The 19,965-nt window shown below is 39.4% G+C and overlaps 1 protein-coding gene across 1 annotated transcript in view; it reads right to left on the bottom strand.

The window, feature by feature from the left end:
• The window catches only part of LOC101075124 (uncharacterized), a 65,591-nt gene extending 51,428 nt beyond the window's left edge, over positions 1-14,163 (bottom strand). Inside the window, exon 1 of the mRNA XM_029836688.1 lies at positions 14,084-14,163. Within this exon, the coding sequence (XP_029692548.1) occupies positions 14,084-14,126 (43 nt within the window). The 5' untranslated portion in view covers positions 14,127-14,163. The remainder of the gene's footprint in view (positions 1-14,083) is intronic.
• Positions 14,164-19,965: the final 5,802 nt, after the last annotated feature.

Genomic DNA, 19,965 nt, shown 5'->3' with positions numbered 1-19,965 from the left:
ACTTCACAAACAGGTCCTCCCATTGTCAGTAGATTGAGGATTGTGTTATTCAATATCTATTAAATAGCAGTGATGTGCGGTGAGGTTCATGGCTTGTGAGGCACTGACTCCTCAAGAGTCAGATTTACGATGGTAAGAACTGAAAAAAGCATCTTATTTCACCATTTTTCCAACAGCATACAACGACTGATAATGCTTCATATCCCATCAGCATTCCTCTTTCAATTACACTCACAATCCAACACAAACATATAGACAGGAACATATTTGTCCTATAAAGAACTTTCTTTTATAGCTATGGATAGAGCACCCATCTTGCGTTTTAAGAAATTCATATATTCTGTGAACAAATTAAAGTGCAGAGATGTGTGCAGCACAAATTTAATTTTGACCAACAGTAAAAATTTCTGTTATTTTTTAAACTTTAAAATCTGTTCTTCAATAAATTTTAATAAAGTTTGCCTATTAAAATGATCACAAAAAAATAATAATTCTTTAAGGACAGGATTGCCTCTGTTGAAGCAGCACTGCAGCGAGAAAGCACCTGCCAGCTTGCGTCCGCCCCCTTGAGTTGAGGCAGAGTACTGCACGCATCACCTGCTGACTTTTCTCTGCACTCTGTTGTGCGATCAGCAGGAATATTTCTCTCACACATGCATGTAAAGTTCATATTAGCGATATGCTGAGGAACAAAAACTGGCACACGTCATGCAACCCAGTTTGTAGTGGATCATGCAGTCAGACGTGAGGCACAATTCACCTCTGCCTCACCAGGGGTTTCTGCCCTGGATTTGATCGGTAAAACTCAAATTCGGCACTTTTAACTCAAGAAAATGGCAACAATGTGTAGTCTTACTCTAAATAAATTTTTAACACATGTCATTGGAAAATATTAAAATTTATTTATGTACACTTTCTTTTTTCTTTTTTTGGTCAGGGAGGCACTGTCCACATGTTTCTTGCCATCCAGGCTGTCTCTTCTCCACGTTCTCTGCCGGTTTGATGTGAAATCTTTGGTCATCGGCTCAACTCAGTTTTCATTCTCGTAGTCATAGTTTTAGATGTCATTTCTTTGCTCATCAGCGCTGTCTCTCTGCCTGCAGACCTGCCAACACCATCTGCTCCTGCTCGTCTCTCAGCCTAAATCCTGACTCACTGTGCTTCTTTTCCTGTTGGATATATTCACTGTGGTCCCGTTCAGTCTGATCCTGTAATTGTTTTCCACCAAATTCCATAAAAGAAAACAACTAAATCCAGATACATTTTTGGTTCAATCTGTTCCTCCAAATTTAATTCATAATGCAAATAAGGTTGTGAAATCAGTTGAATTTTAGCAGAAAATCCTCAGGAGTGTGGTGATTAATAAAGTTGTCATTGTACCATTTTTTTTAACATAGTTTGTTGGGAAATAAGATAAATTTCAGGTTAATTGTTTTTGCTCAAAGATTGGACCATTGCAGGTTAAAAGTAACTTGACAGAAAAATGCTGGATCAACAGGAATTTATCAACTGTTGTTGAACTGAACTATTCCATAAGAATAATTGATGTTTAATGAAGGAAGACCCACAATGTGGGAAAAGTTCATCTAAAATATTTAGATACTCCAAAATACCTCGAGGTCCATCAATCAAAACTATGCATAATTTATCATCAATACAATGTAACTGAGCTACCAGAATATTGAATTATTTGAGGGGGAAATGTGATGTATTCATTACTGATGGGTTTAATAAATGCATAAACATTTACATAGTTTGGAAATTATTGAAAAGTAAGGAGGTAAATTAAAGATATAAAAGGCATAAATGAATAAAATAAAATAAAGACAGTATTCAGTGTGCAGCTCTGCTCTTCACAGCAGTAAATATTTTATTTTGAAGAAACAGGAATGACGCCTCACAGTGTTCATTTTTGTCGTGAGCAGTACTGTGTAAAACTGCTCCAAGCTGCTTTCAAACGTTCCTGGTGTGTTTCAAGAACAAAAAGAGTTTGTGCAGACCTCCCTCTCTGTTATATTTGTTGCAAGGCACAAAGAAATCTTACGGAAGAAGATAGAGTTCTGGTTATTGTTTTTGGTCAAAGATTGGACCATTGCAGGTTAAAAGTAACTTCACAGAAAAATGCTGGATCAACAAGAATTTATCAACTGTTGTTGAAGTGAACTATTCCATAAGAATAATTTATGTTCAATGAAGGTAGACCCCCAATGTGGGAAGATTTCAACTAAAATATTCAGATACTCCAAAAAACCTCGAGGTCAATCAGTCAAAACTATGCATAATTTACCATCAATACAATGTAATTGAGCTACCAGAATATTGAATTATTTGAGGGGGAAATGTGATGTATTTGTTACTGATGGGTTTAATAAATGCATAAACATATACATAGTTTGTAAATTATTAAAAAAGTAAGGAGGTAAATTAAAGATATAAAAAGCAGAAATTATTAAAATAAAAACAGTATTCAGTGTGCAGTTCTGCATTTCACAGCAGGAAATACGAGGTGTGTGTTTTTGTACAGCTGCTGAACTGACTTCAGTCACTGTGACCATCGAGCACAATAATAAACAGCAGAATCTTCAGTCTTCAGGCTGTTCATCTGCAGATTCAGCTGTGCTCTGTTGTTGTCTCTGGAGATGATAAACCGGCCTTTGACTGACTCAGAGTAGTATGTGCTGCTGTAGATATAAGCAATCCACTCCAGTCCTTTTCCAGGAGCCTGTCTGACCCAGGCCATCCCATAGCTGCTGAATGTGAATCCAGAGGCTGAACAGGTCAGTGTGTGAGATTCTCCAGGTCTTTTAACCACTGGTTCAGACTGGGTCAGAGTCTGAGCATCAACACCTGTTTAGAAGATGAAACATCAAGTTAATCAGATGGTGACGAAAATAAAAGTCTGTCAACAATCAGGATGAGTGAAGATCTTCACCTGCCCAGCAGATAGTTAGAAGCAGCAGTCCTGTCCTACAGTCCATCATCTTCAACTGTGTGTCCCCTCTTCTCTGTCCTCCTCTCTGCTCTCACATAAGTAGACGTGGAGCACATTTGAGTTTTGCATCGACTCCTCCTCAGTGAAGAACTGGATTTGATTGTGATGCCTCCTCCTCTTTGGAGGATGTGAGCCAATGATCAATGAGACTTTTAACTTTGTCCAATTAATGATGTACCAGTGGTCCTAGTTCTGATTTGTGAGGTACCCCACACTTCACACTCAGCTGTTCTCATCCACCTGCAAATTAATTTTAGGATACAAAAAGAAATTCTAAAGGGAGAATCATGAGATTGGAGATTTTCAGTGAATTTGTGATATCAGACAGTCACTCATATTTAAGTATTTTCTTTAGAATAAAACAAACTGTCTTCAAATATTTAATCATTATCAAAAAATAAAGATTTTTTTTTTTTCCATGAGTCATCAATTGATCCTGAATGTTTGAGTAACAATATTAAACACTGATCTTTGTTCAAAGTCGTGTTCTGTGTGTGTCCTTTTATTTTGGCTGAATGCTGAAATTAACTGTTGGGATCATTGAAATGACAGAGAATCAAATATATTGTTGCTGAATTATCCTTATCCTTAACAATTTGTCATACATTGAAATTCTCTTGTTGCATAATGAGATCAGACGTTCAAAAAGGAGTCATGTATATTTTAGGTCATTGATATTTATATATTTGTGCAAAACCAATCCAAAAATGTTTTCTCATTTTGTATTTCTTTTTTTACTACCATTACCCCTTGAACATTTTCTACAGGTTTTATATTTCATTTAAATTCTGGGAAAAAAATCTCCAGCATTTTTTCTCAACGTTGTTGTCATGATTCATTCCTGGTGTGACAGCGCTCCCTCTGGTGATGTTGTGTTGATGCTCTGAGGGTTTTTTGTTCAGCTCCACTGATGCTTTGTGTTATTGTGTCTCTGGCACAGTAATACACAGCAGTGTCTTCAGGCTGCACATTCACTCCATTTAGAGTCACTGTGTTGCTGGAAGAGTCTGAACTGATGCTGAACTTGTTCTTCAGGGAATGTTCGTAGTAGCTGGTTCCAGTATATTCCTGTCCAATCCACTCCAGTCCTTTCCCTGCAGGCTGTCTGATCCAGTTTGTCCAGTAGCTGCTGAGAGAATAAGAGACCTGACAGGTGATGGTCAGACTCTGACCTGGCTGCACAGTCACAGAGGCTGGCTGTGTCAACTGTTCACCCTTCACACCTGTGAAACAACAAAGAAAATGCTGATTATAAAATCACACTCAAACAGATCAACTGCTGACTTTGACAAATCCACAGAGAGACTCACATCCAGCTGCCAACAGCAGCAGCAGAGCTGCAGAGAACATGGTTAATGTTGAAAGTCAGGTGCAGAGAACTCCACTGACAGTCTGATGTGATGGTTTTATAGCAGGAACAAAGAAGAACTCTGAATTTGCATAGATTCAAACATGTGAAGCATCACTGTTGATCAAATAGAGCCAGTAGGAGAGTGGAAACCTCCATGTGGAGGTTTGCCGTTAATTAATTCATTGTAACCTTTAAAGATAATAATGAATTGAAACAAGTGTCACTGGAACTCTCATGTAAATGTTCATCTACTGTAACATTCAAAACTATCTTTAAATTTCATCTAAAACACTTCAAATGTGAGTGTGAAAGAGAAGGTGAGTGATGTCAGATGAAACTTTGGCACTCAGATCCTTCGATATTTCTTCATGGAATCTTGAAATAAATTCAACAGACTAACAATGAGTGGTCCCAGGTTTGACACCTTAGGGCCCCCAAAAGTATCCAGAGAGGAGGATGACAAAACACACATATTCTTCAGGAGTTTCCTGGCATCTCTCTGTCCCCTTCCTTTCTCTGATTTTGTTACGATGTGCGGACACGAATCGAGACCCCAAATGCAGACACACACGATAGGGTGAGGTTGAAATCACGTTTACTGAGGTCCAAGTTCAGAACAGAGCCAAAGGGTACAGGTGAAAGACAAACACAATCAGACTGGAGCAGGCTGGGCAGTGCGAGCAGGCATCCAAGCGGCGATCCGCAGGAAAGACAACGATTAGTTCCAGACTGGAAACTGGTTCGAGGAAACAAACTTAAAAACAGTTATAGGAGCCAGGCTGTACCACGGGGGTAATCAACAAATCAGCGATGAGTGCAGAGTTGAGGAGAACGGCAGGTGTGGATAATGACTGGAGATTGGTCTCAGGTGTGCCTAGCTCGCCCAACGGGGGAGAGTCAGGAAACCGCTGGTCCAGCCTGGAAACAGAAAGACACAGAAGGGGAGGGGGAGAGGGAAAACACTCGAGACTCCTAACGGTTTTGTCTGTATCTCCACGTGTTTCTTGTCATCCAGGCTGTCTCTTCTCCACGTTCTCTGCCGGTTTGATGTGAAATCTTTGGTCATCGGCTCAACTCAGTTTTCATTCCCGTAGTCATAGTTTTAGATGTCATTTCTTTGCTCATCAGCGCTGTCTCTCTGCCTGCAGACCTGCCAACACCATCTGCTCCTGCTCGTCTGTCAAATCAAAATCAAATCAATCTTTATTTATATAGCGTCTTATACAGTCAAAATTGTTTCAAGGCGCTTTCCAGAATCCCAGGGCCTGACCCCAGACAAGCAACAGTGGCAAGGAAAAACTCCCCTTTAACAGAAAGAAACCTTGAGCAGGACCAGGTTCATGTAGGGGGACCCTCCTGCTGATGGCCGGCTGGGTAGAGAGAGAGAGAGAGAGAGAGAGAGAGAGAGAGAGAGAGAGAGAGAGAGAGAGAGAGAGAGAGAGAGAGAGAGAGAGAGAGAGAGAGAGAGAGAGAGAGAGAGAGAGAGAGAGAGAGAGAGAGAGAGAGAGAGAGAGAGAGAGAGAGAGAGAGAGAGAGAGAGAGAGAGAGAGAGAGAGAGGAGAGGAGAGGAGAGGAGAGGAGAGGAGCACAACTCAATTCAGACACGTTTTTGGTTAAATCTGTTCCTCCGAATTTAATTCATAATGCAAATAAGGTTGTGAAATCAGTTGAATTTTTGCAGGAAATCCTCAGGACTGTGGTGATTAATAAAGTTGTCATTGTACCATTTTTTAACATAGTTTGTTTGGAAATAAGATAGAGTTCTGGTTATTGTTTTTGCTCAAAGATTGGACCATTGCAGGTTAAAAATAACTTGACAGAAAAATGCTGGATCAACAAGAATTTATCAACTGTTGTTGAAGTGAACTATTCCATAAGAATAATTTATGTTGAATGAAGGTAGACCCCCAATGTGTGAAGATTTCATCTAAAATATTTAGATACTCCAAAAAACATTGAGGTCAATCAGTCAAAACTATGCATAATTTACCATCAATGCAATGTAATTGAGCTACCAGAATATAATATATTGTATTATTTGAGGGGGGAAATGTGATGTATTCTTTCCTGATGGGTTTAATAAATGCATAAACATATACACTCACCGGCCACTTTATTAGGTACACCTTGCTAGTAACGGGTTGGACCTCCTTTTGCCTTCAGAACTGCCTCAATTCTTCGTGGCATAGATTCAACAAGGTGCTGGAAGCATTCCTCAGAGAGTTTGGTCCATATTGACATGATGGCATCACACAGTTGCCGCAGATTTGTCGGCTGCACATCCATGATGTGAATCTCCCGTTCCACCACATCCCAAAGATGCTCTATTGGATTGAGATCTGGTGACTGTGGAGGCCATTTGAGTACAGTGAACTCATTGTCATGTTCAAAAAAACAGTCTGAGATGATTCCAGCTTTATGACATGGCGCATTATCCTGCTGAAAGTAGCCATCAGAAGTTGGGTACATTGTGGTCATAAAGGGATGGACATGGTCAGCAACAATACTCAGGTAGGCTGTGGTGTTGCAACGATGCTCAATTGGTACCAAGGGGCCCAAAGAGTGCCAAGAAAATATTCCCCACACCATTACACCACCACCACCAGCCTGAACCGTTGATACAAGGCAGGATGGATCCATGCTTTCATGTTGTAGACGCCAAATTCTGACCCTACCATCCGAATGTTGCAGCAGAAATCGAGACTCATCAGACCAGGCAACATTTTTCCAATCTTCTATTGTCCAATTTCGATGAGCTTGTGCAAATTGTAGCCTCAGTTTCCTGTTCTTAGCTGAAAGGAGTGGCACCCGGTGTGGTCTTCTGCTGCTGTAGCCCATCTGCCTCAAAGTTCGACGTACTGTGCGTTCAGAGATGCTCTTCTGCCTACCTTGGTTGTAACGGGTGGTTATTTGAGTCACTGTTGCCTTTCTATCAGCTCGAACCAGTCTGGCCATTCTCCTCTGACCTCTGGCATCAACAAGGCATTTCCGCCCACAGAACTCACATCCAGCTGCCAACAGCAGCAGCAGAGCTGCAGAGAGCATGGTTAATGTTGAAAGTCAGGTGCAGAGAACTCCACTCACAGTCTGATGTGATGGTTTTATAGATGAGGAACAAAGAAGAACTCTGAATTTGCATAGAATCAAACATGTGACGCATCACTGTTGACCATATGGAGCCAATAGAAGAGTGGAAACCTACAGTCAAATCATGTTTTACATATAAAGGTCTGCTGTTAGTTACCTTATTGTAACCTTTCATGAAATTCCTGTTTAAGGTTTTGTGGAAATTTACTATGAAATCTACTGTGAAACTTCCTGTGTAGCACAAGTTTATCATATAACTTTGAATCACTAGAACTGACTTATGCATATACTGAAGAATGTGCGTACGTGCAGGCATTTAATCACACTTCTTGGTGCCACTTTGTGACTGGCTCATGAGGTACCGGAACTTACATAGAACATAATCATTTAAGGTAATAAGATGGCGTCGTCAGTTAATCATATGACCATTTGAGCACTGTTGCTAACTTTTCTGCTGAATATAAACCAACACCCAAAAAGGTCCAGCCCTTTTTTTATCTGTTGGCAGACGGAGAATGTTTCTCTCGTATTGTGAAAAGGCCCACAAATGTGTCTAATAAACTTTTTACTGAAGATCACGGATTCTCTGGTCGTTTCACGGTCTGAACCTACGAAGCAGATTTGCAACAGTTTCTTCCTGTTAAAGGGGAGGTTTTCCTGCCACTGTTGCTTGTTAGGGTCAGGCCCTGGGATTCTGTAAAGTGCCTCAAAACAATTTAGAATGTAACAGATGGTATTCTAAATAAAGATTGACTGATTGGTTGATTGATTGATTGATTGATTGATTGATTGATTGATTGATTGATTGAAATAAATCTCACTTGAACTTTGATGTTTGTATTTGTTCCTGTCTTAACTTTCAACAGTAAAAAAGGATATTGCATCATAGACCAAGAATGAGTCGTCCCAGGACAGACACCTGAGGCCTCCCAAAAGAAACAGGTGAGAAAGACAACAAAAAATCCAAAAGAGAGCTATGAAATGTATTGAACTGCATCAGGGATTCCAGGGAAATAGAAACAGTTTCGCAATCACCTTAGTCCATTTTAAAATAGTTTTGAAAGAGAAGATAGAGGTTAATTGTAGCTGAACAAAGATAGGACCATTGCAGGTGAAAAGTGATTGGAGAGAGTGATGGTGGGTGAAGGGGTAAAAATGTCAATGCTTAAGTGAGTTCGCTAAGTCTCAGCCTTAACCAGCCAACAGCGAAGGCCATGTGTGTGTATTCATAATGTTTAAGCTATTATTCCTCATATATTCATCCCAAATAGTCAACGTTATTCATCGTAGCTCTGATCCATTCAAGCATGTACTGGTGTATTGTGTTGTATTGTATTGTGTTATTTTTGGCTAAAAATACTAAATGAATTATGTAAATTTATAGGATTTATTAAAAATAAAAAGGTAATATAATAATATGGATTTAAAACGCCTAAAATAATACAATAGTCAGTATTCACTTCGTTTTACTTCAGGCTGAGACTGATCCAGTCTTTCACTCCAAACACCTGAAAGACAATAGAAATACATCCAACAACCAGGTCAAGCCCATTCTGGACCTGTCCACAGAAGTAACAGCAGCCCTGATGTTCTCAGCAATCAGCACGACAGACGTCCACCAGACACTGAAGATTTGCATCAGGGTATCAGGAGGACTGGCTCAAACAGGCTCAAACAGGCTCCAGGAAACCATCCAACAGTTAGTACTCCTCTAATGACTGTTTGACCCAAAGACTAACAATTCAGCAAATGGTAAATAATATTTTTAAGAGGAAGAAGGCGTTGAAAGCAATCTTGGTGTGATGGCGCCTCTTGTGGAGATCTTGTTTTGATGCTCTGAGGGTTTTGATCAGCTCCCCGATAAGTATTCAGTTATTTTTGAAAAATTTGTGATGTTATTTTCTCATTTATTTGAAAAGGAAATAATTGTATTTTGAAAGAAGATGAAATATAGATGTGATCAGACCAGGAAATATGAGGTGTGTGTTTTTGTACAGCTGCTGAACTGACTTCAGTCACTGTGACCATCGAGCACAATAATAAACAGCAGAATCTTCAGTCTTCAGGCTGCTCATCTGCAGATTCAGCTGTGCTCTGTTGTTGTCTCTGGAGATGATAAACCGGCCTTTGACTGACTCAGAGTAGTACTTGTAGCTGCTACTGCTGCTGATATAAGCGATCCACTCCAGTCCTTTTCCAGGAGCCTGTCTGACCCAGTTCATCCCATAGTCACTGAATGTGAATCCAGAGGCTGAACAGGTCAGTGTGTGAGATTCTCCAGGTCTTTTAACCACTGGTTCAGACTGGGTCAGAGGCTGAGCATCAACACCTGTTTAGAAGATGAAACATCAAGTTAATCAGCTGATGACAAAAAGTCTGTCAACAATCAGGATGAGTGAAGATCTTCACCTGCCCAGCAGATAGTTAGAAGCAGCAGTCCTGTCCTACAGTCCATCATGTTCAACTGTGTGTCCCCTCTTCTCTGTCCTCCTCTCTGCTCTCACATAAGTAGACGTGGAGCACATCTGAGTTTTGCATCGACTCCTCCTCAGTAAAGAACTGGATTTGATTGTGATGCCTCCTCCTCTTTGGATGATGTGAGCCAATGATCAATGACACTTTTAATTTTGTCCAATGATTAATGATGTACCAGTGGTCCTAGTTCTGATTTGTGAGGTACCCCACACTTCACACCCAGCTGTTCTCATCCACCTGCAAATTAATTTTAGTTTACAAAAAGAATGTCTAAAGGCAGAATCATGCGATTGGAGATTGTCAGTGAATTTGTCATATCAGACAGTCACTCATATTTTCTTTAGAATAAAACAAACTGGGTCTTCAAACATTTAATCATTATCAAAAAATAAAAATACAATTTTTTCCATGAGTCATCAATTGATCATTTATGTTTGAGTTACAGAATTAAAGACTGATCTTTGTTTAAAAAAAATCACCAACTAGGTGTGTGCTTTCATTTTGAGTGAATATTGAAATTAACTGTTGAGATAATTGAAATTACAGAGTAATAAATATATTGTTGCTCCATTATCCTTATGAAAGAATTTTAAATACATGTGAACTTATTGCATAATGAGAGCAGAAGTTTAGAATTCCATGAAAGCAGTTATCATATATATTTTCGAACATTACGTTATATATTTGTGTGAAATCAATTCAAAAACGTTTTCCGATTTTGTACTTCCTTTTTTTATGACCATTATCCCTCAAATGTTTCCTACAGTTTTTACTTTTAATTTAATTTCTGAAGTCTTTTTCTCCATTACTTTTCCTCAAATTTTCTGCCTCAACGGTGTTGTCATGATTCATTCCTGGTGTGACAGCGCCCCCTCTGGTGATGTTGTGTTGATGCTCTGAGGGGTTTTTGTTCAGCTCCACTGGTGGTTTGTGTTATTGTGTCTCTGGCACAGTAATACACAGCAGTGTCTTCAGGCTGCACATTCACTCCATTTAGAGTCACTGTGTTGCTGGAAGAGTATAAACTGATGCTGAACTTGTTCTTCAGAGAAGCTTTGAAAAGTGGGTCATATCCAACACGATGTGCACCAATCCACTCCAGTCCTTTCCCTGCAGGCTGTCTGATCCAGTGTGTGTGATGGCTGCTAACAGAATAGGAGACCTGACAGGTGACGGTCAGACGCTGGCCTGGCTGCACAGTCACAGAGGCTGGCTGTGTCAACTGTTCACACTTCACACCTGTGAAACAACAAAGAAAATGCTGATTATTAAATCACACTCAAACAGATCAACTGCTGACTTTGACAAATCCACAGAGAGAGACTCACATCCAGCTGCCAACAGCAGCAGCAGAGCTGCAGAGAACATGGTTAATGTTGAAAGTCAGGTGCAGAGAACTCCACTGACAGTCTGATGTGATGGTTTTATAGCTGAGGAACAAAGAAGAACTCTGAATTTGCATAGAATCAAACATGTGAAGCATCACTGTTGACCAAATAGAGCCAATACGAGAGTGGAAACCTACATTCAAATCATGTTTTACATATAAAGGTCTGCTGTTAGTTACCTTATTGTAACCTTTCATGAAATTCCTGTTTAAGGTTTTGTGGAAATTTACTATGAAATCTACTGTGAAACTTACTGTGTAGCACAAGTTTATCATGTAACTTTGAATCACTAGAACTGACTTATGCCTATACTGAAGAATGTGCGTACGTGCAGGCATTTAATCACACTTCTTGGTGCCACTTTGTGACTGGCTCATGAGGTACCGGAACTTACATGGAACATAATCATTTAAGGTAATAAGATGGCGTCGTCAGTTAATCATATGACCATTTGAGAACCTACGAAGCAGATTTGCAACAGTTTCTTCCTGTTAAAGGGGAGTTTTTCCTGCCACTGTTGCTTGTTAGGGTCAGGCCCTGGGATTCTGTAAAGTGCCTCAAAACAATTTAGAATGTAAGAGATGGTATATAAATAAAGATTGACTGATTGGTTGATTGATCGATTGAAATAAATCTCACTTTAACTTTGATGTTTGTATTTGTTCCTGTCTTAACTTTCAACAGTAAAAAAGGATATTGCATCATAGACCAAGAATGAGTCGTCCCAGGACAGACACCTGAGGCCTCCCAAAAGAAACAAGTGAGAAAGTCAACAAAAAATCCAAAAGAGAGCTATGAAATGTATTGAACTGCATCAGGGATTCCAGGGAAATAGAAACAGTTTTGCAATCACCTTAGTCCATTTTAAAATAGTTTTGATAGAGAAGATCGAGGTTAATTGTAGCTGAACAAACATAGGACTATTGCAGGTGAAAAGTGATTGGAGAGAGTGCTGGTGGGTGAAGGGGTAAAAATGTCAATGCTTGAAACCCTGAGTTCGCTAGCGAAGGTCATGTGTGTGTATTCATAATGTTTAAGCTAATATTCCTCATATATTCATCCCAAATAGTCAACGTTAATGAGTGTAGCTCTGATCCATTCAAGCATGTACTGGTGTATTGTGTTGTATTGTATTGTGTTATTGTGTTAGTTTTGGCTGAAAATAGTTAATAAATTATGTGAATTTATGAGATTTATTAAAAATAAAAAGGTAATATAATAATATGAATTTAAAATGCCTGGAATAATACAATTGTCAGTGTTCAATTCTGCTCTTCACAGCAGCAAATATAAGAAGTGTTTGTTTTTGTACAGCTGCTGAACTGACTTCAGTCACTGTGCGTATCGAGCACAATAATAAACAGCAGAATCTTCAGTCTTCAGGCTGTTCATCTGCAGATTCAGCTGTGCTCTGTTGTTGTCTCTGGAGATGATAAACCGGCCTTTGACTGACTCAGAGTAGTATGTGCTGCCCCCACCATAGTTGGTAGCACTGATCCACTCCAGTCCTTTTCCAGGAGCCTGTCTGACCCAGACCATCCAGTAGCTGCTGAATGTGAATCCAGAGGCTGAACAGGTCAGTGTGTGAGATTCTCCAGGTCTTTTAACCACTGGTTCAGACTGGGTCAGAGTCTGAGCATCAACACCTGTTTAGAAGATGAAACATCAAGTTAATCAGCTGATGACAAAAATCAAAGTCTGTCAACAATCAGGATGAGTGAAGATCTTCACCTGCCCAGCAGATAGTTAGAAGCAGCAGTCCTGTCCTACAGTCCATCATGTTCAACTGTGTGTCCCCTCTTCTCTGTCCTCCTCTCTGCTCTCACATAAGTAGACGTGGAACACATCTGAGTTTTGCATCGACTCCTCCTCAGTAAAGAACTGGATTTGATTGTGATGCCTCCTCCTCTTTGGATGATGTGAGCCTATGATCAATGACACTTTTAATTTTGTCCTATTAATCATGTACCAGTGGTCCTAGTACTGATTTGTGAGGTACCCCACACTTCACACTCAGCTGTTCTCATCCACCTGCAAATTAATTTTACAATACAAAAAGATTGTCTAAAGGGAGAATCATGAGATCAAGGAATTTTCAATAGATTGGTGACATCACTGATATTTAAGTTTTTTCACTTGAGTAAAAAACTGTCAAGTATTTAATTGACATTTTTTTTAAAAAACATATTTTTTTCCATCAGTCATCAATTGATCATTTATGTTTGAGTTACAGAATTAAACACTGATCTTTGTTTAAAAAAAATCATCAACTGGGTGTGTACTTTTATTTTGATTGAGGTGTTGAAATTAATCCTGTGTAACAGCGCCCCCTCTGGTGATGATGTGTTGGTGCTCTGAGGGGTTTTTGTTCAGCTCCACTGATGGTTTGTGTTATTGTGTCTCTGGCACAGTAATACACAGCAGTGTCTTCAGGCTGCACATTCACTCCATTTAGAGTCACTGTGTTGCTGGAAGAGTATAAACTGATGCTGAACTTGTTCTTCAGAGAAGCTTTGAAAAGTGGGTCATATCCAACACGATGTGCACCAATCCACTCCAGTCCTTTCCCTGCAGGCTGTCTGATCCAGTGTGTGTGATGGCTGCTAACAGAATAGGAGACCTGACAGGTGACGGTCAGACACTGGCCTGGCTGCACAGTCACAGAGGCTGGCTGTGTCAACTGTTCACTTTTCACACCTGTGGATGAAGAGCAGAAGATTGAATCAGTGGACGTAGAGGGAACAGTCAGGGTGATCACACGGTCAGTGTCTCTGCCTCAGTCGGACTCACAGGATCCAGCTGCCAACAGCAGCAGCAGAGCTACAGAGAACATGGTTGGTATTGAAGCTGATCTGATGGGAGCTTCTCTTCTTCTGCTGCAGCTGACAGCAGGATGTCAAGTCTTTATAGCAGATGGACAGGAAGTTCCCTTTGCATAGAGAAGAACTGTGACAGGAAATAAAAGAAGCACCAACTGTTCTGTCCACAAAACACCAAACAGAAATCAGCTCAGTGTAGCAACAATGTTATGTTGTTTTAATTAAGTTTCTTCGTAAAAAAAAATCATATAAATTCTTCTTTACCAATAGGTATAGAAATTAGGTCAATTTAAACTGAAAAAAATGCCGAGTGGTGAAGGTGAGTAGTTGGAAAATAGAAATGATAAACTTGAGTGTTAAAAAATGATTCTATTAGTGAATATTCTGTACATCAGATATATCAGATACTGACAATGTGTCATTGCACATTCATAGTACCTTCAGTCAATTCACCTCTGAATAAATGTTTTTTTCATATTCAGTCTAATTAATTGAAAATCTGATGTCACTTGTTTTTGTCTTTTAAAAGTCAAACAGGATATTTTATCACAGACCAGAATGAGACATCCTAGGACAGACACCTGAGGGACCCCTAAAGTAACAAGTGAGAAGGAAGAAAAAAATCCAAAAGGCTGTTTTGAAATCTGGTGAACTGCATCAGTGATTCCAGGACAATGGAAACAGTATTGGAGTCACCACAGTCCATTTTTAAATCCTTTGGGTAGAGAAGATAGATTACCTGAGGTTAATTGTGAAAAAATATTGGAGCATTGCAGGTAAAAACAGTTGGAAAGAGTGATGGTGGATCAATGAGAAATAATAAATGTTCCATTTCAAAGAAGATGACTTTCAGGCAAAATTACAAATTAGTCATGTAGGCACTTTGCATTTTTATGTTCAAAAGCAATTTTAAAATAACATTTTAAAGTGAGGTCATTAACAATTTAAAAGCCATTCATAATAAAATAAAGACAGTGTTCAGTGTGCAGTTCTGCTCTTCACAGCAGTAAATATGAGAAGTGTGTGTTTTTGTACAGCTGCTGAACTGACTTCAGTCACTGTGACTCTCGAGCACAATAATAAACAGCAGAATCTTCAGTCTTCAGGCTGTTCATCTGCAGATTCAGCTGTGCTTTGTTGTTGTCTCTGGAGATGATAAACCGGCCTTTGACTGACTCAGAGTAGTACTTGTAGCTGCTGCCGCTGCTGATAGCACTGATCCACTCCAGTCCTTTTCCAGGAGCCTGTCTGACCCAGGCCATCCCATAGCTGCTGAATGTGAATCCAGAGGCTGAACAGGTCAGTGTGTGAGATTCTCCAGGTCTTTTAACCACTGGTTCAGACTGGGTCAGAGTCTGAGCATCAACACCTGTTTAGAAGATGAAACATCAAGTTAATCAGGTGATGACAAAAATCAAAGTGTGTCCACAATCAGGATGAGTGAAGATCTTCACCTGCCCAGCAGATAGTTAGAAGCAGCAGTCCTGTCCTACAGTCCATCATGTTCAACTGTGTGTCCCCTCTTCTCTGTCCTCCTCTCTGCTCTCACATAAGTAGACGTGGAGCACATCTGAGTTTTGCATCGACTCCTCCTCACTTTCATTTGCACAGCATCAATTTGATTGTTACTTTTTGAGTTTCTCTTAAAAATAAATATATTTTTTCCCTGTTTTGAACTGCTTTTTACAGTTGAACGTGTTGAAATAATAATTTCTTAATGATAACTAATAATTTCTGAACAACTATTCTTTCAAGCCAAATTAACAGTACTCAATTTTCTGCATTGAAATTATTTTAATTATGACATTTTTTTGTATTATTTTCAAGTAAATAATTAATACAATGAATAAGATACAAGAATGTGCAATTTAACTTCATACATAGACAGACAGAGGGACAGGTCGATCAATCATTTAACCAATCATTCAACCAAACACATTTTTATTGAAGGTTGAACAAGACTTATACCAGAATCTAATCCGACTTTTTTTTATGCTTGATAATAAATGTGAAGATATTACCTTTTTTTTTTTTAGCATGATTGTATTACTGCTGCTAATATTCCTGTGCTGGGATGGATTGTTCAAGTGATGATCTTGACTCAAAAGCAAGAAATGAAAAACCACATTAACTTTCACACTGAGACATCTGACTTTGTGTGTTCTGCTGCCACCTTTTGGTCTAAATGGACAAATATCCTATGGAATTTCAGAAAAGCCTCTCTGCTCTCTTCAACCAGTGTGTTTGGCACAGTAATACACAGCAGAGTCCTCCTGATTTAGACTGAATAGTCTCAGATACTGTTGATGTTGTCTTTACTGATTTCTATACATCCTTTCACACTGCCAGCATTGTCATTCCTGCTGGTATCAGTGAATCCTTCACCGATCGACTCCAGTCCTTTTCCAGGATCCTGTCTGATCCAGTTCATACTAGACCTACGGTAAATGTGAAGTCAGATCTCCTTCAGGACAGATGGAGAGTCTCCCGTGCTTTTTAATGACCAAACTGGAAGGAATGGACTGGAATGACTGAACTGGAAGCATGCACTGGTGTGTTCTTGCTTAGGTTAGACACTGAATGTTCTTATTTAGTCATCATCCAAGCACTGACTGCTCATACTGAGTTTTGAGCGACATGTTTGCGTTGTGTAAAGATAAGTTGTCTGCTTTGCCTCTGAAGCCTCAGGAATAGTTTGCTCTGGAAACACATGATATGTATAGGATGGACCTGGACAGAAGTAAAAACTGAATATTAGCATTCGGCAGAGACCATAAGGCATCATTTCAAGTCCAAACTGCTCCAGTTGGTGAGTGTTCAGGTACCTTGGAGACCAGAGACAGTGCTACTGCAACTTATGCCCCAAGCAACTAATGATTGGGTTTAATTCACGACTACGTATATTCTGGGCTGCATCTTCTGGTCTCTGTGTCACTTTTTTTGGCATGAAGACAGACAGGAACCTTCTGGGCAAAAGCTCTAATTTTGTTCAAAGTTCAAAAACTCCTGTCAACATGAGCCAAAAATGAATACATTTTCTTTTGATGATAGTATCTCATACTTAAATTAAGATGACATTAAGGGAAAATTGCAAATAATTCATGTTGTCACCATTTTTTATGCTATTTATTGTTCAAAATAATCATGAAATCATTATTTTTTTAAGATAATTTAAAAGTAAAAAGGTAATTTAACAAATTAAAAGGCAGAAAATGACAGATCAGAGTATTCAGTGTGCAGTTCTGCACTTGAGTTCAGCTTTGAACAATAACAAATTAATAGAATTTATTGTCTTTACAAAATTATTGTGGCAACATTAAAGTTCACAAACCTAAAAGTCACAAACAATTTTAAAAGAATAGAGAAAGTATTTAGTATGTGTGGACTTTACAGCAGTAAATATGAGAAGTGTGTGTTTTTGTGCAGCTGCTGAAAATGTAATGTTATTTCCTGATTTAATAATAAATCAAATATATTGTAGATTATTAAAAATTTAAGAGGTAAATTAAGGATATAAGAGAAAGGAATAACAAAATAAAGAGTGTTCAGTGTGCAGTTCTGCTCTTCACAGCAGTAAATATGAAATATGACAAAAATAAAAGTGTGTCCACAATCAGGATGAGTGAAGATCTTCACCTGCCCAGCAGACAGTTAGAAGCAGCAGTCCTGTCCTACAGTCCATCATGTTCAACTGTGTGTCCCCTCTTCTCTGTCCTCCTCTCTGCTCTCACATAAGTAGACGTGGAACACATCTGAGTTTTGCATCGACTCCTCCTCAGTAAACAACTGGATTTGATTGTGATGCCTCCTCCTCTTTGGAGGATGTGTATTCATGTCGTCATTTCGTCCCACTGATGGTTTTACAATGGTCCAGTAATCAGTGGTCTGAGGTTTTTTTCAGAGTAAATGTGTCCTGACAGTTGCTTAAAAACAGTTAGAGTAAATATTAAACTTGCTCAGTCTTTACAACCAAAAATCTCCACGTGCGTGTTGCAAGCCGACGACTCCTAAGTCATGACTCCACATATTTTGATGTGGAACAGAATTTAGGAAATCAAGACGCGAGCTGACTGAAGAAGGAAGTAGGTGTGAAGAGAAACAAGCATGTTGATGATGCCTCCAGGGTTCTCTCCAAAGTCTTTTAGTTGTGTGTTGTGTTTGCTGGTTGTTGGCATGTTTCTTCTTGTCATTCTTCATTTTTCTTCCATCACTTGTGATCACATGATATTTCTGACTTGCAGGACGAGAATCTGTATGTATGGTTTGCTACGTTGAGGTTATCGGAGCACACTTCAAACATTATGAACAAAACAGTAAATACCTGATTTCTTATCCTCAATCTTTATCTCCAACGGATAAAATAAATCTCTTCAGAGATAGAAAAACCTTATGTGTCTGCCCCACTTTAGGTGTGGAGATCTCTCAGGATTCCAGACACTCGGTGAGTCAGAAAGATTTTCACTGACGTAAAGAAACTGTCTTTAAATACTTTATTTATATTGTAAAATGAAGATAGGCTTTTGTCCTTAAATCATCAGTTCACCAGGAATGTTTTGATAATATTAGACACTGCTTTGCATTTTAAATTCTTCCTGAATTAATGCAATTGTGTTTTAAATTTTGGGCGTGTTTAAGCAGTTCGATCAGATCATTGTTTAAGTGATTATCCAATATATTCTCAAGCAGATATTTCACATTTATGCAAAATTCTCTTGTAAAATAAAAAGAGTGATTTTGGGTCACTGACAAGCAGAAATGAATTGAAATGCAAAATTCAGACACAGGAGAAAGGAACAGATTCTTTCACAACTTTACTGAGCACAGGAGGCCGAACAAAAGAGTAGCTGACTCCAGAATCCAAAGAGGATCTCTTGTTTGACGCAGGACAAGTCTGGTAGGATGCTGAGCAGGGACGGGTGATGCCAGCACAGCTGCGGACAGGTGAAAGAGAGCACAGGTGAGGAAAAGACCACAAAGAATTTTCAGGCTACACGCAAGTGAGTGCTAAGCAGATACCACTGGAGTTTTCCAACAAACTAGCGCCGAGCACAAGGACGGACCGGCCTGTAACTAGCAGCTGACGAGACGATGAGCCACAGCTGCGCCAATATAGTGGCAGAAAAAGGCCCCATCACTACTCTACTCAGTGGAGAGGAAAAGCAGACACACAGGGGACATGGGAAAGACAAAACCAAGGACAATTATAGGTTTAGAATGTTATTAATGGAGCGTTCTCCAAGAGTCAAGGAGATTAACATTTGAGTCATTTAATTGATTAATATTTTAGGTCACACCATTGATCGTTCTATATGTTATATAGAGGGCACTCAAAAATATATTTCTTATTTTTCACTGAGCTCATCTTTGTGTGAAAAAAATCCCTAAAAAGTTCTCCATAGTTTAAATATTTTACTTAGAGTCTTCTCATGAAAAACGAAATGCTGGAAATATTTTGAAAAACTTTAAGATTGTAATTCAGTTTCTGAGAAGGAGGCACGTTTGTTGTCTGTGGAGGTTTTTGCACAGCTGTTCCTCTCTCTGGAGTCACTGTGGTTGTCGAGCGCAGAAGAAAACAGCAGAATCCTCTGCTGTCAGGCTGCTGATCTGCAGGTACTGAGTGCTGCTGGACACGTCTTCAGTCATCACGTAACCACTTTCGAAAGAGCTTCCATAGCGAGCAGAGTTTGAACCTGTGTTCATCCTCCCGATCCACTCCAGAGCTTTCCCTGGTCTCTGTCGTATCCAGTGGATATTGTAGCTGGTCATGTCAAACCCTGAAATGGTGCAGGACATCTTCACTGTCTCTCCAGGTCTTTTTACTTCAGGCTGAGACTGATCCAGTCTTTCACTCCA

The sequence above is a fragment of the Takifugu rubripes genome, chromosome 5 (assembly GCF_901000725.2).
Source record: "Takifugu rubripes chromosome 5, fTakRub1.2, whole genome shotgun sequence".
In the NCBI taxonomy this organism is placed as follows: Eukaryota; Metazoa; Chordata; class Actinopteri; order Tetraodontiformes; family Tetraodontidae; genus Takifugu; species Takifugu rubripes.
Note: the sequence above shows the minus strand (reverse complement) of the source record. Positions and strands in the feature narration are given on the sequence as shown.